The sequence below is a fragment of the Pseudorca crassidens genome, chromosome 2 (assembly GCF_039906515.1).
Source record: "Pseudorca crassidens isolate mPseCra1 chromosome 2, mPseCra1.hap1, whole genome shotgun sequence".
NCBI classification, from domain to species: Eukaryota; Metazoa; Chordata; class Mammalia; order Artiodactyla; family Delphinidae; genus Pseudorca; species Pseudorca crassidens.
Window position 1 is genome coordinate 146,371,350 of NC_090297.1, and position 16,707 is coordinate 146,388,056.

At 34.8% G+C, this 16,707-nt stretch overlaps 1 protein-coding gene across 1 annotated transcript in view; it reads right to left on the minus strand.

Annotated features, from left to right (window-relative positions):
• The window catches only part of SYT14 (synaptotagmin 14), a 156,459-nt gene that overhangs the window by 73,104 nt on the left and 66,648 nt on the right, over nt 1-16,707 (minus strand). The window contains 2 exon segments of the mRNA XM_067729076.1: nt 3,402-3,851; nt 8,398-8,669. Of these exon segments, the coding sequence (XP_067585177.1) occupies nt 3,402-3,851; nt 8,398-8,669 (722 nt within the window).

Consider the following 16,707-nt stretch of genomic DNA (forward strand, 5'->3'; position numbering starts at 1 on the left):
TAGGGAAGTGAATTATACAGCTTAACTTAGGGAGGTGGGACTTAGTTGGGACTTCCTCAGACATTAGAAGGTTGCTGAAAAAAGTACGAAGGAGTGAGAAAACATAATAAATGCCCACAACAAAATGTCATATGCTAAGCATACAAAACTCACCTAAAATCCATTAACTTTTCTCCCAATATATATTAGTAGAATCAGAGAATATAGTGCTGGGTAGAACCTTAGAGATCATTTGTTTTAATTCTCTCATCTTACAAACAAGAAACCTGATGCTCAAAATGATTAGATAATTTATCCAAACTGACACAACTAGTTAGTAGAAAGAACTCATGCTTTTCAACCCTTCATATATTTTCCACTGTTCACTGATCAAACTATATGCTTATCTTAATATCAAACTTAAATTTTACCCTCAAGGAAACTCAGGGCTTAGTTCTCAGAAAGTCAGTTTGGTGATACTGGTCATTTTTCTCTCAATGTATTGATTTGATCAGTTTCTGAAAAACTAGCTGTGAAACTAAATTCTATATGCAGAATTCTAATTTTCTATTATTACCCATGAAAATGAACTGTAATTAAGCTTTGAATATGTTTTAACCACAGTCTGTAAATTTTTTAACTGCATTAAAACTTTCCCTTGCCAAAAGGCTAATATTCTTGCAAGAAGAAGTAGTAATTATTCAAAAGCTATAAGAATAAATGTTTAATTATGAAAGTACCTCTCACTCATATATTATTACATCTTACAAAATTAGAGCTAAAATCACCTAAGTAATCCACAATCACATGATTTCTCTATACAGTTAATATCAACACCTAAACAAAGAGAACATTAACACTACAGCACAGACAGAACACATACATTCTTTTAGTATTTTATTTTTACGACAAGACAGATGATAGAATTATGAGTCTTAACCTCACAACTGTCATACACTAGCTGTTTTTGACACTAGTTGTTTTTGAAACAGAAGCCAAAAACAAGCAATGAGATTTTGAGCAGGTGGAGAAAGAAAGAAGGCCAAGACAGAGCAACAATTCAACACAGACACTAACTTTGAGAAGCATGGTAATACAGAGAAAAAATTCTCTAAGAGCAGAAGATAAATAGTTTTGTTCAGATTTAAATGTTGTCTTAGAAGCTATCTATTTAGCACTTTTTTCTTTTTCTGAACACTCCACAGAAATTTATTGTACTGGTTGTCAGACATATAGAAATACAGAATCAAACATAAGCCAACACATGGTCCATCGACAGATGAATGGATAAAGAAGATGTGGCACATATATACAATGGAATATTATTCAGCCATAAAAAAACAAAATTGAGTTATTTGTAGTGAGGTGGATGGACCCAGAGTCTGTCATACAGAGTGAAGTAAGTCAGAAAGAGAAAAACAAATACCGTATGCTAACACATATATATGGAATCTAAAAAAAATAAAATGAAATAAATGGTTCTGAAGAATCTAGGGGCAGGACAGGAATAAAGACGCAGATGCAGAGAATGGACTTGAGGACACAGGGAGGGGGAAGGGTAAGCTGGGACAAAGTGAGAGAGTGGCATGGACATATATACACTGCAAAATGTAAAACAGATAGCTAGTGGGAAGCAGCTGCATAGCACAGGGAGATCAGCTCGGTGCTCTGTGACCACCTAGAGGGGTGGGATAGGGAGGGTGGGAGGGAGACGCAAGAGGGAGGGGAAAAGGGGGTATATGTATAGCTGATTCACTCTGTTATAAAGCAGAAACTAACACACCATAGTAAAGCAATTATACTCCAATAAAGATGTTAAAAAAAAACGAAAAAAACCCCATAAGCCAACACATGTGATGTAGGTGTGGATAGAAATCATTTAGTTTGACCAGAGGAAAAAAACATATTATTTTGTATGGCTTCATTTTCTTTGTGAAAAGAAGATAATTAATACAGAATTGGGAACAGATAACTCAGAGCAAATAAAGAAACACAAAATACATACCTCTTGATGATACAGTCATTCTCTTCTAATATAAATCAGGTATTTCTATATACAAGGATGCATTTTCCACAGATTAACTAGTGATCACTCAAACCAAATAATGAGAAAGTTTAAAAATCATAGCAAGAATTATAGAATATTCAATTTTATTAAGTTATCTTCTTCCCTCTGAAACAGTGCTTGCACTTTTTTTGCCTCTCCTCTGATAAACTGCTGATATCATTTAAAAAAGACATTTTCCCCAAACAGTAATTCTAAAATGTAAAATTAAAACAAGTTATCAATTTACCCAATAAAGGATAAATATTATATTAAAAACCCATAGGGATATACTATATTTATTATCACCTTTTGGTTTTTAAAGATGCTGAAATCATCTAGCTAAAATGGTATGGTTCTATTGGGAATGAAGGTCCTATAAGATCAAATGCTGCCTGCTATAAATTCAGTGAGACTCTAACCTTGCACTTATGCTTAATACACTTAAAGGCTTAAAAACAACTCTAAAATATTATACCTTTATGTTAATATATAAGTCTACTCCAAATCTGTATATTTATGTGTAAAAATGCTTCTTATTCAATTATGAGAGGAATAAATATAATTCAAAATTTGTATTTCCAGCATATCACAGATTTTCTCATAATCTAAATAACTATGTGGCATAGTGTATCTCCCTGGTTTAAATAAAGAGTGCAACTCTCCTGCGATTTGCAATGCCTTGCAGGACTTTAGTTAAAAACATGCAGAGAGAGATGACAGACGGACAGTGAGGGAGAGACACTTGTGTGTGATCAGTACCTGGAGGAAAAAAGAGAAAAGGGAGAAGAGCTCATAGTACTAAATGGAAGTATTCTCTCAGAAACACTGCAAAATCTTTGTTTAAAAAAAAAAAGAGTGGAAAGTATAACAAGGGCAGAGTTTTTTCTGAACCTTTAAAAATAATTTCATAGCAGTTCTGGAAGGATAATCAGTTATGACCTAGGCAGCAGCACAAATTCTATAAAAGCAAATAATTTCTGCAGTATATCAAATAAGATATGGGCTAGATAGCTGTTAAAGTATCACCTAGTTTTAACCTGGAAAGAAAACAATAAATTCTATAAGGAGTTCAGATGATGTCATAAGCAATCCTGTAATAAATGTTTAACAAAGGAATAGATATGTAAGACATCAGGCCAGACTCTGTGAAGATAAAATAAAATACATAAAATAAATCATACATAATCTTCAAGGGCTACTTTTACAGATGACAGAAAGTTATACCTACCTATTTAGGACCTAGATATTTTGTAGGTATGATTACTATGTAAAAAATAGGCTGAGAAAGTTGTTGGGTTGATCACAGATTTTAAAAATTCTGTATATTATATACCATGACATAAACTGTATTTGGGCTATTTGATCAGATACTCACAGAATGATTGTAAGAAGGTTCCAATATCACAGGTAATGACATTTTCCCTTGAAGATTCAGTTTTGTTAAATAAAAAATCTTTTCCCCCACAATCTTTTCTTTTTTCATGCGATGTATACCATACAGTCTAAACCGAACTGCATAATTTCCAATCATCTCAGATTCAACATGATTAAATTTGAATGTTTCTGTGAAGACAGGGCATGGTCCTCTTTGGATGCTGGTTTTTGCTCTCTGTTTCTTTATAGGTAGAAGAACAAGGTGTACTTGCCATGAGTTGCCACCTGTCCTGTTATATGTTGGGATATCTGTGACAGCTGTCACTGTTACCAGCAGCTTCTGTTCTTGTGAGTCATAGTCAAAAGTCACATCCAGCGTGCCATATTTAGCTTCTGGCTCAGGATCAAAAGGTTTAGGAAGCTGTGAAGATGATCCTTGAGCTGACATATCCTAAGAAAAGCAAATTTAAATGTTTTCAATTTTTAACTCTATTATTTAATCTAGCATGTAAATAAGTACCTGATATTTCTTTAGAAGAATGATATGAAAACTGTTTTTATTTGCTATCATAAAGAAAGTAATAATAATTAACAGCCAACTACAATCAAAAGCTACTCTATGGGGACAAAGTAATGTAAGTGGTAAGTTAAACTCAAAAACTTATTATAATAAAGACACAGAATTTAATATCCACCATCACAATTTTGAGAAAGTTGGATATACGTTTTTATCATGAGAAACGAAAATATATACTTCTATGTATATTTCTGCTCCTTTTGTAAAAAAAAATTACTAAATTTGTAACATTATAAACAAAACAACTGACAGCTCAATATTAGGCTGGAGAGAAAGAGAACATAAATGAAAGTATAATGCTACTGAAAAATTCGGTACCATTTTCAGATTTGTTTCAAATGTCCCCATCTGTAATAGAATGTTAACACATTTAGGCTTGAAAATCAATGGAAATGTGAAATATGAAAGTATAAACACAAAGGCCTCAAAATACTTGCAGCCAAATATTTATTTTCCATAACACACACACACACTACTTCAATTTTTAACCAGAATTTAAAACTACGTATTATTTTCTAATACTAATTACTGTTGAAAATGGCAGAATACATATTCCAAAAGTTCAAGAAAGCACGAAACTATATATTTTAATTGTAAGGTTAAAAGAAACTGTACCTCTTTTGCCTGGAATTGTCTAAAGTTCCTGCTAGTCTAACTATCTGGAATGTAATAGGAGTTTCAGCTAGTGACTAACAGTGCCAAATTCAGCTCTCTGACTTTTCAGCTATACCACCTCACCCCTTCAAATATTTTAATAAATATTAAGTGTTTTTCATTTTAAAATGTGGGCCAATTTTATAATCTTCTGAATTTTTCTGAACTTTTATTTAATGCGTACTGTAGTAGGCACTACTACTGACTCTTGGTCTTCCCTTTTCGCATGCCTCAAAAAAACTACCTGGGTTTTAGCCAGAAACACATTGTCTGGCAAGAAACTTTACTTTGAAGTCTTCCTTACAACTGATATAGCAATGAAACTCTGCTCTAGCCAAAGGGAGAGAAACAGAGTTCAGTATGAAACCTCCAGATCAGGTTTGTAGAAAAAATTACGTGCTCTTCACTCTCTATCTCTCACTCTTCCCACAAGCAGATACACAGATAGGATGTGTGGGTCAGCTTGGACCATGTGGATTAGGACAACACCCTAGGGGACAGAAGAGTGACTAAAAAGCAGGAACTGGGCCCCTGGATGATGTTGTAGAGCAAAGTCACCTACTCACCCAGGAGTATTGTTAAATGAAAGACGAACAATCTTCTGTGGTTTTGTATCTGTATTTGCCATTGTACTTGTCTCCTTGTTACAGCAGCTTAACATGTGCCTAACTATTGCACCTACTATGTGCCAGGACATATTTTTGGGTGGGGGATGCAGCAGAGAACCAAAAAGACACAAGTCTTTGACCTCATAGATCTTACATGTCTACCTACGATGACTCAATTTTGTATGGTGTATGGAAGAAAAGATGACAAGTAAAGAAGAATACTTTAGGAGTAGGAACAAACTCTCATAGAATAATTCAGTTTTTTATGCAATATGATTAGATCAGGGTAAAAATATTCTTACTCTGTTAAACTGACAGTTTAGAACAAAATGTTTTACTGCATGCTACTTCATAATTGCTAATTAAATGATTAATTACATTAATTTATTTTTCAATTAAATATTTTCTAAAACAGTGTCATGACAGCTAAGATTTTCAAGGTAATAAAGATTTTTATACGGTCTCAGATAACTATTTCTGAATTTTGTTTCTCTTGGTGCCTCCCTTTTTTTTTTTTCCCTGGGCATTCCTTGTGAAACTGAGGGTTAAAAGGGTGGGACTTTTACAGATAAAAGCTACTATTTGTATTCTACAAACAGATAATTAGAAAATAATCCCTCTTTTCAAGGTTCTAAGTCAAAGTTTTCAATAATCTTTAGCCAGCAACAGGTCATCAATACAGTTAATGAACTCCTTGCCAGGGAATCCTTCTGAACCCTCCTCACTCCTCTCCTAGTTCAACTGTGTAGGAAGATAGGTTCTAAAATAGCTGGATCCTGGATTAAACCAATAGGAAGGTAAGAATTTTCTATTTGATAAATAATATCTATTAAAGGAATGGTAGGAAGCAAAGTAAACTTGAAAAAACACAAGAATGAGTTTTACACTAACACAGGCTATCAGCACCTAAATATTTAGGTGACATGCATTTGCTGTAGTTTGAACATATTGTTTCGCTGTAGAAGACACAAAAACAAGCAGGATGGAGGAGACTCAATAAGAAGTGTTAACACAGCAAGCTTCTGAAATATGGGCAAAACTCACAGGTTCTGTTAACTACAGATAATAAGTAAGGAAGTAACTTGGGAGACACAGGCAGAATTCAGAACATGTGGTAAATATATATAACTAAGTTAATAACTTGTTAAGATATGTCAAAGACAGAATAAACAGAAAATAAGATAGAACAAATGACTATTACCTATGGAAAGGGATGGAAAGGCCAAGCTATGATCATGTCACCTCTGGGCTGACAGCTCTGTCACCCACGTGTTCTATTAAGAAATGCAGATAAAATCTATGTCTATTTAGTAGACTAACTGCAAGTTTTACTTGTGGCCAGGAGTACTTGCCCCTGCATCTCTCCCATAAAACAAGTATGTGTTTTTGGCCCCTGGCACCCTTGTTCAAATCTCAACTTTTGTCCTTGTTACCGTGCCGTAATTAGGGAATGCTGATGGAGCAGAAAGAGTAAGACTGAACATAAGGACATTATATAAACCAGGATTCACACGGTGTTTGTTGTCTTGCCACCTGTATCTAAGGGCATCCTATCCTAAGTGTGTTCTCCTACCTTATCTTGCTCCTCTTCCTTCTTGCTTTACATTTGAAATAGCTTAAAACACACATACATACATGCATGCACACACACACACAAGTGTAACCTGAGCATCTTAATTTGGTCTGTGAGTCCTCTGGGATAGCTTGCCTGGTGGTGTACTTGGAGGGTACCGATACTTCAAAGTAATTTCGCACACAATGATTCAAGTCAAGAGGGGCAATAGAGCGTAGTTGTTAAGACCACTGTTTTTGTAGTCAGGCAGACCTGGCTTTGAATTACAGTTCTACTGTTTAAGAGCTACTTATACCTGGGCAACTTGCTTAATGCTCTGAGTCTTAATGTTTTCATTTCTAAAATGGAAATAACAACTTTCTGAAGATGAGGTTGTTAGAGTTAAATGAGCTATGTAAAGCTTATAGAAAAGTTATTGGCACAATTGGTGATAGCTATTATTATTGTTGTTAGTTCCACAATCCAGGTTTCACTGTTTATGTGCTGGCTATCTATATAGTTTGCAAATCTATAAAATAGTTATCTCAAATTTGCTCAGGTACAAAACATGGAGAAATATTCTTTGTGGAAAATGATGAAATACTACTATGTTAAATTTATAATACCAATGCAGAATTTTCTTCTAAGTTAGATAAGTTAGATACTATATAATAATATTAGAAATAGTAGAAGAGTAGTAACAGATAAAAAGTGTTCCTAGAAATTATATAAGAAAAACTTTGAGGAAATTCTATTCAGAGCTGTACTTTCATTATTTAATTTTGGCAGTAGATAAAATTCACCTAGTAAGAACACTGACACACTGCAGTATCATGAAATGTTGTCTGGGACAAAAGTTGTAAAAACTTGCCATCTGGAAAAAAAGGAAACCTAAAAGTAAATACTGCCTAATGAAAACCTCTAGATTACCTTTATAGATTTTATCATCATTGAAAGATTAAAACAAATCCCTTTTACAACATGGAAAGACTTCAAAAGTATAACACACTTATTTTTGTTGTTGTTTTCACATTTTTTGCTCCAAAAAAAGGAAATAACTTAAAACACAACCAACCAACCTCTCTGAATGCATGATGCCATGAATTCAAATTTCATTAGTAAAGCTGAGCATCACTTATCCCTTCCATATTCCATGGTATGGAAATGCAGACATTATTCTGAAAGGCTTGTAAAACATTAAAGGGCCACCTCCCAATGGTAAAAATATCCAAATAAAATAATTTAAAAAATAAACACAAACATAAATAGGAACCTTAAGATAAAAGAAATGGGTAATTCCAGAATGTTTTATGTAAAATGTTAAAAAAAATTTTTTTAAACCCCTACTGAGGTTGAACCCTGAGGCAAGATACTTCTCAATATCTTGCATATTGCTCTCATTTTTATCTACCTGTCCTCTTTTGAAAGGGAGTTGAAGGATGGTTGGGACAGCCCTGAAAAATCTGCTGGATAAAAACAGAAACTGGTACCATAAGCCATAAAGGACAAGATAGTGATAAAACCTTCTGACCAAGAGGATAAGCACAGGATTATTATTATCTTCCAAATAACATTCATTTTAAAAATTCTATGTGCTTTTACTTACTTCAGGGCTCAGGACTGCAGTGCTGTCACTTGGAACATCTTCTTCATATCCTTTATTATGAAAACTTTCTATTTCATGACCTGTGCTTCCTTCACTTGGACACTTGTTATATGAGCATCTTGGACTGTTGCTGCAGTGGGAAAATTCACATTTACTGTCCCCAATTTCTGAGGGTGTACATGAGAGATGGGGAGAACCACTGTCATCCTGATATGGTGGTGGCTGCAATTCATCCAGTGGGGGTGTTCTTCTCATTCTCTGAATGCAGTTTCCTGATAATGATTAAGAATCTGGTCACTGTTTCCAATTAGCCTCGACATGCAGTACAGTCCACAATAATTGTAATAACTTAAAAAAACTGGATTAAAATTCTGTGGCAAAGTAACTACTAGATTTACTAATGAGTTGTCTTCTTCCCTAGTTCAGATGCAGAAATCAAATAATCTGGTTTCCCATTCCTCTCCTCCTGCATAATAAGATCAGGAAAAATAAAAGTTATATAACAAGACCCTGTTTTATACTATAAAAATGGGAGAGCAAAAAATACTAGTGAAATTGATGATTTATTTAGGTCTTTCTTTCAAAACAATCCTAGAGCATACAAACTTCATTTATTCCCTTATGATCTGTGACCTCTCTAGCCACAATAGTAAAAGTATGGTAGGTGAAACAAATATAAACCTCATTTATTGTCTTCAATTACTGAGATGAACTTAAACTAGCATTCATCTTAGCAGAGTCGGAAACTATTTTTCCACATCTATCCTAGATCCAGAATCCTGGAATGGGTGCACTCTGAGTGGAGGCCTAATTCCCCCATCCCCAGCAAAGCCTGAAGGCTGCATTCCACCCCGCCTGCATTATAAAGAGGCCACACCCTGCTCCACCACACCCTGAATCTGTAATCCTTCTAAAGTACGGCTCCACCTTGTCCATGGCACGCATCTCCACCTCCAGCAGTTAATCTGAAACCACATTTTCTTCCTCTCTTAAATTATGCTTTTAACTTTTACCGTAATGATGTATCTAAATAACTGAGAATAAACATGTCTGTGAACAGGACAGAGGTGGGGACAGGAGGGTATGTCAGGAAACAGAGTTCAGTATACAACTGAGGAATAGCTAAGTCTGTGTGGATAAATCCTGGACACAATAACAGATATTAAATTTAAACACTGCTCATTTCTTCCTTTAATGGACTGTGACGCTCCTTTCTCAAAAGGGACTCTGAAAAAAAGGTAGTTTGTATTGTAATTCTTATAATGGAGTTCAGTTCAAATGTTCAATAGGTCTTCTGTTCTTCCTTAGAAAAACTTTACATAAGAACTATAAAACTCATTGAAAAATTACTACAATGTCTGGTTCAAATGAAAAATATTGAACTTAGCATAGATTTACATATTTGCTCAGAAGCCCTAATTTTGTAAAAAGAAATTAAATGTCTCACCTACTGAGTCTAACATACCCACTTTAGAAAACATAAGCACAAAGTAGAAAAGTTAATGACTTAATATGGTTGAAGCTAAATTTGAGAAGATAGAATAGATTAAATAGATGGATTGCAAATAGTAGCTAATAAAACACAATAAACCAGATTTCAGAACAGCGCTTCCAGGAAAACTTTTGTTTTCCTGACAAAAGCAGGCAGACTCAACTGGCATGCCCCTTTTGTCCACCGGCCTTTCCCCCTCCTCCTGCTTGGAGGTGCTGCACTCATCTTGTAACCATGAAGTAACAAGCATGAGAATGAAAACTAAGAATAATGAAGAAGCATCTGAAAAATCACTAAGTAGCTATCTCCAAACTTCTTGATGCCTGAGACAAATAAATCCCTCTTTGTTAACAAAAACAGGGACTTCCCTGGCAGTCCAGTGGTTAAGACTCTGCGCTTCCACTGCAGGGGGCATGGATTCGATCCCTGGTCTGGGAACTAAGATCCCACATGCCTCGCAGCATGGCCAAAAAACAAAAAACACAACAAAACCTGATATTTGAATTTTCTGTTGTTTCTAAATATATTCTCTACTGATAGTTTTTAAATCACTAAAACAACATCTTCTCTCCCTTTAAAATGTATATTTAATCAGCCATTGAATTATAAGTTAAATTGTAATATCTAAATACTTACTGTACCATGAAGTCAATCAAAAAATTCCCAATGTAGTGGTTCTAGGAATGAGCATGCCATCTTTTCCTTTACCTTAATTTTTTCAAAAAGAGAGATGATCTTTCCAAGAAGTCTCTCAGCATATTACCCCACAGATCTCACTGGACAGAACTGGGTCACATGTCTATTTCTAAACCCATCTGTGGTACGGGGAATGTGATTACCATAAACGGTTTAGATTAATCAGAAGCCATCAAATTGAAGCTGGGGATGGGATCCATTTCACTGTTCATATCTATATGGAAAAGAGTAGATGCCACTCACCAAGAAAAAAAAAAGAGAGAAGACTCAAATTAGAAATGAAAGAAGAGAAATTACAATTGATACCACATATAAAAAGGATCATAAGAGATTAGTATGAAAAATTATATACCAACAAATTGGACAACCTGGAAGAAATGGATAAATTCCAAGAAATATACAATCTACCAAGACCGAATCATGAAGAAATAGAAAATCTGAACAAACGAATTACTAGTAAGGATACTGAATCAGTAATCAACTTCCTAACAAACAAAAGTCCAGGATCAGATGGCTTCGCTGGTGAATTCTATCAAACACTTAAAGAAGAATTAATACCAGTCCTTCTCAAACTCTTACAAAACACAGGTGAGGAGGGAACACTGGCAAACTCGTTTTACGAGGCCAGCATTACCTAAAGCCAGACAAGGACATTACAAACAAAGAAAATTACAGGCCACTATTCCTGATGAACACAGACGCAAAAGTCCTCAACAAAATATTAACAAACTGAATTCAAGAATATATTAGGAGGATCATACATCATAATCAGGTAGGAGTTATTCCAGGGGATGGTTCAACATATGGAAACCAATCAATGTAATAAAAAACATTAACAGGGCTTCCCTGGTGGCGCAGTGGTTGAGAATCTGCCTACCAATGCAGGGGACACGGGTTCGAGCCCTGGTCTGGGAAAATCCCACATGCCGCGGAGCAACTGGGCCCGTGAGCCAAAATTACTGAGCCTGCGCATCTGGAGCCTGTGCTCCGCAACAAGAGAGGCCACAATAGTGAGAGGCCCGCGCACAGCGATGAAGAGTGGCCCCCACTTGCCACAACTAGAGAAAGCCCTCGCACAGAAACGAAGACCCAACACAACCATAAATAAATAAAATTTAAAAAAAAAAATTAACAAAATGAAATATAAAACTAATAAGATCATCTCAAAAGATACAGAAAAAGCATTTGGTAAAATTCAACATCCACTCATGATAAAAACCCTCAACAAACTGGGTACAGAGGGAACATACATCAACGTAATAAAATCCATATATGAAAAGCCCACAGCTAACATCATACTCAACAGTGAAAAGCTGAAAGCTTTTCCTCTAAGACTGGGAACAAGACAAGGATGCTGATTCTCACTGCTTTTATTCAACATGGTCCTGGAAGTCCTAGCTACAGCAATTAGGCAAGAAAAAAAAAAGACATCCAAATTGGAAAGGAAGAAGTAAAACTGTCTCTATTTGCAGATGACATAATATTATATATAGAAAACCATCAGGAGTCCACCAAAAAACTGTTAGAGCTAATAAACGTAATTAGTAAAGTTGGTGGATACAAAATCAATATAAAAAAATCAGTTGTGTTTTTATCAACTAACAATGAATTATCATAAAAAGAAATTAAGGGAAAAAAAATCCCATTTACAATTGCATTAAAAAGAATAAAATACCAAGGAATAAATTTAACCAAGGAGATGAAAAGACCTGTACACTAAAAACCGTAAGACACTGATGAAAGGAGTTGAAGACACAAATAAAAATGGAAAGATATTCTGTGCTCATGGATTGGAAGGATATTGTTAAAATGTTCATACTACCCAAAGCAATCTACAGATTCAATGCAATCGCTATCAATATTCCAATGGCATTTTTTTCATAGAAATAGAATAAAAAATTCTAAAATTTGTATAGAAACACAGAAGATTCCAAATAGCCAAAGCAATTTTGAAAAAGAAGAAGAAAGCTGGCGGTATCACACATCCTGATTTGAAAGTGTATTACAAAGCTATAGTAATCAAAACACTATGGTACTGGCAAAAGAGCAGACACAAAGATAAAGAGAACAGAATAGAGAGCCCATAAATAAACCCACACACGTATGGTCAATTAATTTATGACATAGGAGCCAAGAATATACAATGGGGAGAGGACAGTCTCTTCAATATATGGTGGTGGGAAAACTGAACAGCCACATGCAAAATAATGAAATTGAACTACTGTCTGACCTCATATACATAAATCAACTTAAAACATAAGACCTGAAACCATAAAACTCCTAGAAGAAAACATAGTGGGTAAGCTCCTTGACACTGTTCTTAATATTTTAGATCTGACACCAAAAGCAAAGGCAACAAAAGCAAAAATAAACAAGTAGGATTACGTCAAACTAAACCGCTTCTGCACTGCAAACAATCAACAAAATTAAAAGGCGACCTACAGAATGGTGGAAAATATTTGCAAATCATATATCTGATAAGGTGTTAATATCCAAAATACATAAAGAACTCACACAACTCAGTGAAAAAACAATCTGATTAAAAAATGGGTTGAGAAACTAAAAAATGTCTTTGGTAAAAACTTCCTTTTTCCAAAGAAGATATCCAAATGGCCAATAGGTACGTGAAAAGGTGTTCAAACCACTAATCATCAGAGAAATGCAAATCAACCACAATGAGATATCAACTCACACCTGTCAGAATGGTTATTATCAAAAAGACAAGAGATAACAAGTGCTGGCTAGGATGTGGAGAAAAGGGAATCCTTGTGCACTGTTAGTAGGAGTGTGAACTGTTGAAGCTACTATGGAAAACAATATGGAGATTCCTCAGAAAAAATAAAAATAGAACTACCATATGATCCAGCATTTCCACTTCTGGGTATTTATCTGAAGGAAATGAAATCACTATCTTGAAAAGATATGTGCACTCCCATATTCACTGAAGCATTATTTATAATAGCTAAGACATGGAAACAACTTAAGTGTCCATCAGCTAATGAATGGATAAAGATAATGTGGTATATACACACAACAGACTATTATTCAGCCATAAAAATGAAGGAAATCCTACCATTTGTGACAACAGGGATGGACCTTGAGGACATTGTGCTAAGTGAAATAAGTCAGAAAGAGAAAGATAAATACTGTATGATGTCACTTATATCTAAAAAAACCGAATTCATAGATACAGAGAACAGTGGTGGTTGGCAAAAAAAGGCAGGGATGAGGGTGGAGGGGAAAGGGTGAAGGTGGTCAAAAGGTACAAACTTCCAGTTATAAGATAAATAAGTCCTGGGCATGTAATGTATAGCACAGGGACTACAGTTACTACTACTGTATTGTGTATTTAAAATTTGTTGAGAGTAGAATAAAAGTAGATAAAAGTTCTTATCAGAAGAAAAAATTTGTAACTACGTGAAGTGACTGATGTTAACTAAACTTACTGTGATAATCATTTTGCAATATTTACATATATCAAACCAGTATGTTGTACACCTTGGAATAATACAAAGTTGTATGTCAATTAAACCTCAATAAAACTGGGAAAAGTAAAAAATGACTCAATATTTCCGTTCCAAAATACACTAATGGGAGTAAAAAAATACACACACGTTAAACAAAACAAAACAAAAAAGTAGATGCCTAAAGATTCCAGGAAGGAGAAAGATAAAGGATCCTTGCCCTCCTTATACATCAGTCTGGCAGTTGATTTCAGTTTTCATTTTTATTAAAATATCTTCTCTTTCTGTAGCTCTTTTTCCACTTTAATAATCCTTCTCTGAACTTTTAATGTGGACAGCACGACACAATTTCTGTCTGGTGATTATGTTATACCTTACTTCCTTTGGTTTACTTTTAATATATCAGGTCCCTGCCTAGTTGCCACCAACTATGGGACTTACACAGCTGAGCTCCAGTCGTCTGGCTCTTATTTAGATTTAGTGTAAATGTGCTCCAAAGACCAAGGCACAAGTTACTCCAAAGAAGTTTAGTGATATTTAAAGGTGCTAAGTAGGTTCCATGGGTAGACTTCAATACTGTTTCTGGATTTGAGAGAGACAATTTTAAAGCTGTGAATTGGAATATATAAAATATTTTGGAACATATAAATGATATATATATATATATAATATACATAAACATTGGAATATATAAATTGTATATATGTAGGTTTATATAATTATATATTATTGTATAAATCCTCAAAGCTTTGAAAATAATATTAACACACTTTTCTCTTTCCTTTTCAGTTTACTCTTGCACTTTACTTTTCAAAGTGAAGAACACCAAATGTATCTGGAATCTAAATTTCATAAAAAAGATAGTTATGAGGATTTCTCCTTTTTTAACTTTTGCAATAATATCTTTTTTCTCTAGTTGATAACTGCTTTATATTGTCTATACAGTGTAATAACTAAGAGTTGGCTTAAAATGAATTGCTATTGCAAACATTTTAAGACAATTGTTTTTATAAAATAACACAAGTTATGTTGGAGTTGTTAAATTATACTGTAAACATCCAGCCTTGGGAAGAAATTTTTTGTGGGACTATCAAACACCAAAATGATGATGATGCCCTACTATTACTTTATCCCTCATTTTACAACCAAATTTCATACCCTATTTTATGGAAATGATATATCCATAAAAGGGTTCATGCATGAATATATTTTAAGCATTTTAATTTTCCATTTGCATATTGCACGGTACCTACAAAACAAGACAAAGTATCTTCCTACTCTAGAAAAAAACAGGATGCATGCATATCAGGAATATGACCTGTAGTTCTTAACATCATGTTTTAAGACAGTGGTTTTCAGAGTTTGGGAACTGCAACTCTAAAAAGTGGTGAATGTTCAACATCTGTAGAATTCATATTTCTTTTCAAATGCCTGGGGATACTTGCCAAAATTGATCATATACTGGGTAATAAATTAAGGCTCAACACACTTCTCAAAACTGGAAGTGTAAAAAGGATGTTATCTAACCATAGTGGAATTAAACTAGAAATCACAATCAAAAATATAACTAAAAAATCTATAGATATCTAGATAAAATAACAAGAAATTAAGATGAACTTCTAAATTGCCCATGGATTAAAAAAGAAATGATAATAGAAATTAGAAAACATATTGAAAATAATGATATTAAAAATAATCCACAGAAATACTTGTGGAAAAGTGAGAAAGCAGTAGTATACATATAGACGTATAAACACTACCAAATGTAAAATAGATAGCTAGTGGGAAGCAGTCGCGTAACACAGGGAGATCAGCTCAGTGCTTTGTGACCAGCTAGAAGGGTGGGACAGGGAGGGTGGGAGGGAGGGAGATGCAAGAGGGAAGAGGTATGGGAACATATGTATATGTATAGCTGATTCACTTTGTTATAAAGCAGAAACTAACAACAACAAAAAAAGAAATACTTGTGGAATGTGGCTAAGAAGGATATTTACAGGCTTAAATGCATATGCCAGGGAGGGCAGGGGAGAGAGGAAGGCTGAAAACAATGATCTAAGTACCCATTTCAAGACGTTAAAAATTTAAAAAACATACAAGTGAAACTCAAACAAAGTAGGAGGAATGAAATTAGGAGAAGAAATCAAAAAGAGAAAACACGCATACAATAGAAAGCATCAGCAAACCAAAATAAAATTCACTGAGAACACTAATAAAATTAATAAGCTGCTAGAAGAGACTAGTCAGGAACAAAAGAGAGATGGCATAAATTATTAATATCAAGAGTAAAAAGGAAGACATCATTTCAAATCCTTTAGACATTAAAAAGATAGCAAGCTTTCCCTTTTTGGAAATTTATCAGTTCTAAAGCTCTTCAGCGGGGCAGAGGCAGGCAGTGGTCTGCCCTGGTGGTGGCACAAGAAGCCGCAGTGGCCCGGAGCCGTATGTCAGAGCACAAGTCGGGTGAGGAGGGCCTTCATTCAGGGAGAGGCCAGAAGTGAGATGTCAGAGCACAAGGAGGGCAAAGAGGACATCATACATGGGGCAGCACCATGCAGCATGATGGAACCCAATCTGGATGAGAAAGGCCCAGCATAGGGAACCAGAGCCTCAGCAGGATAAGAAGGTTCCCATGGACAGGAAGCCTAGTCTGGGGCAACA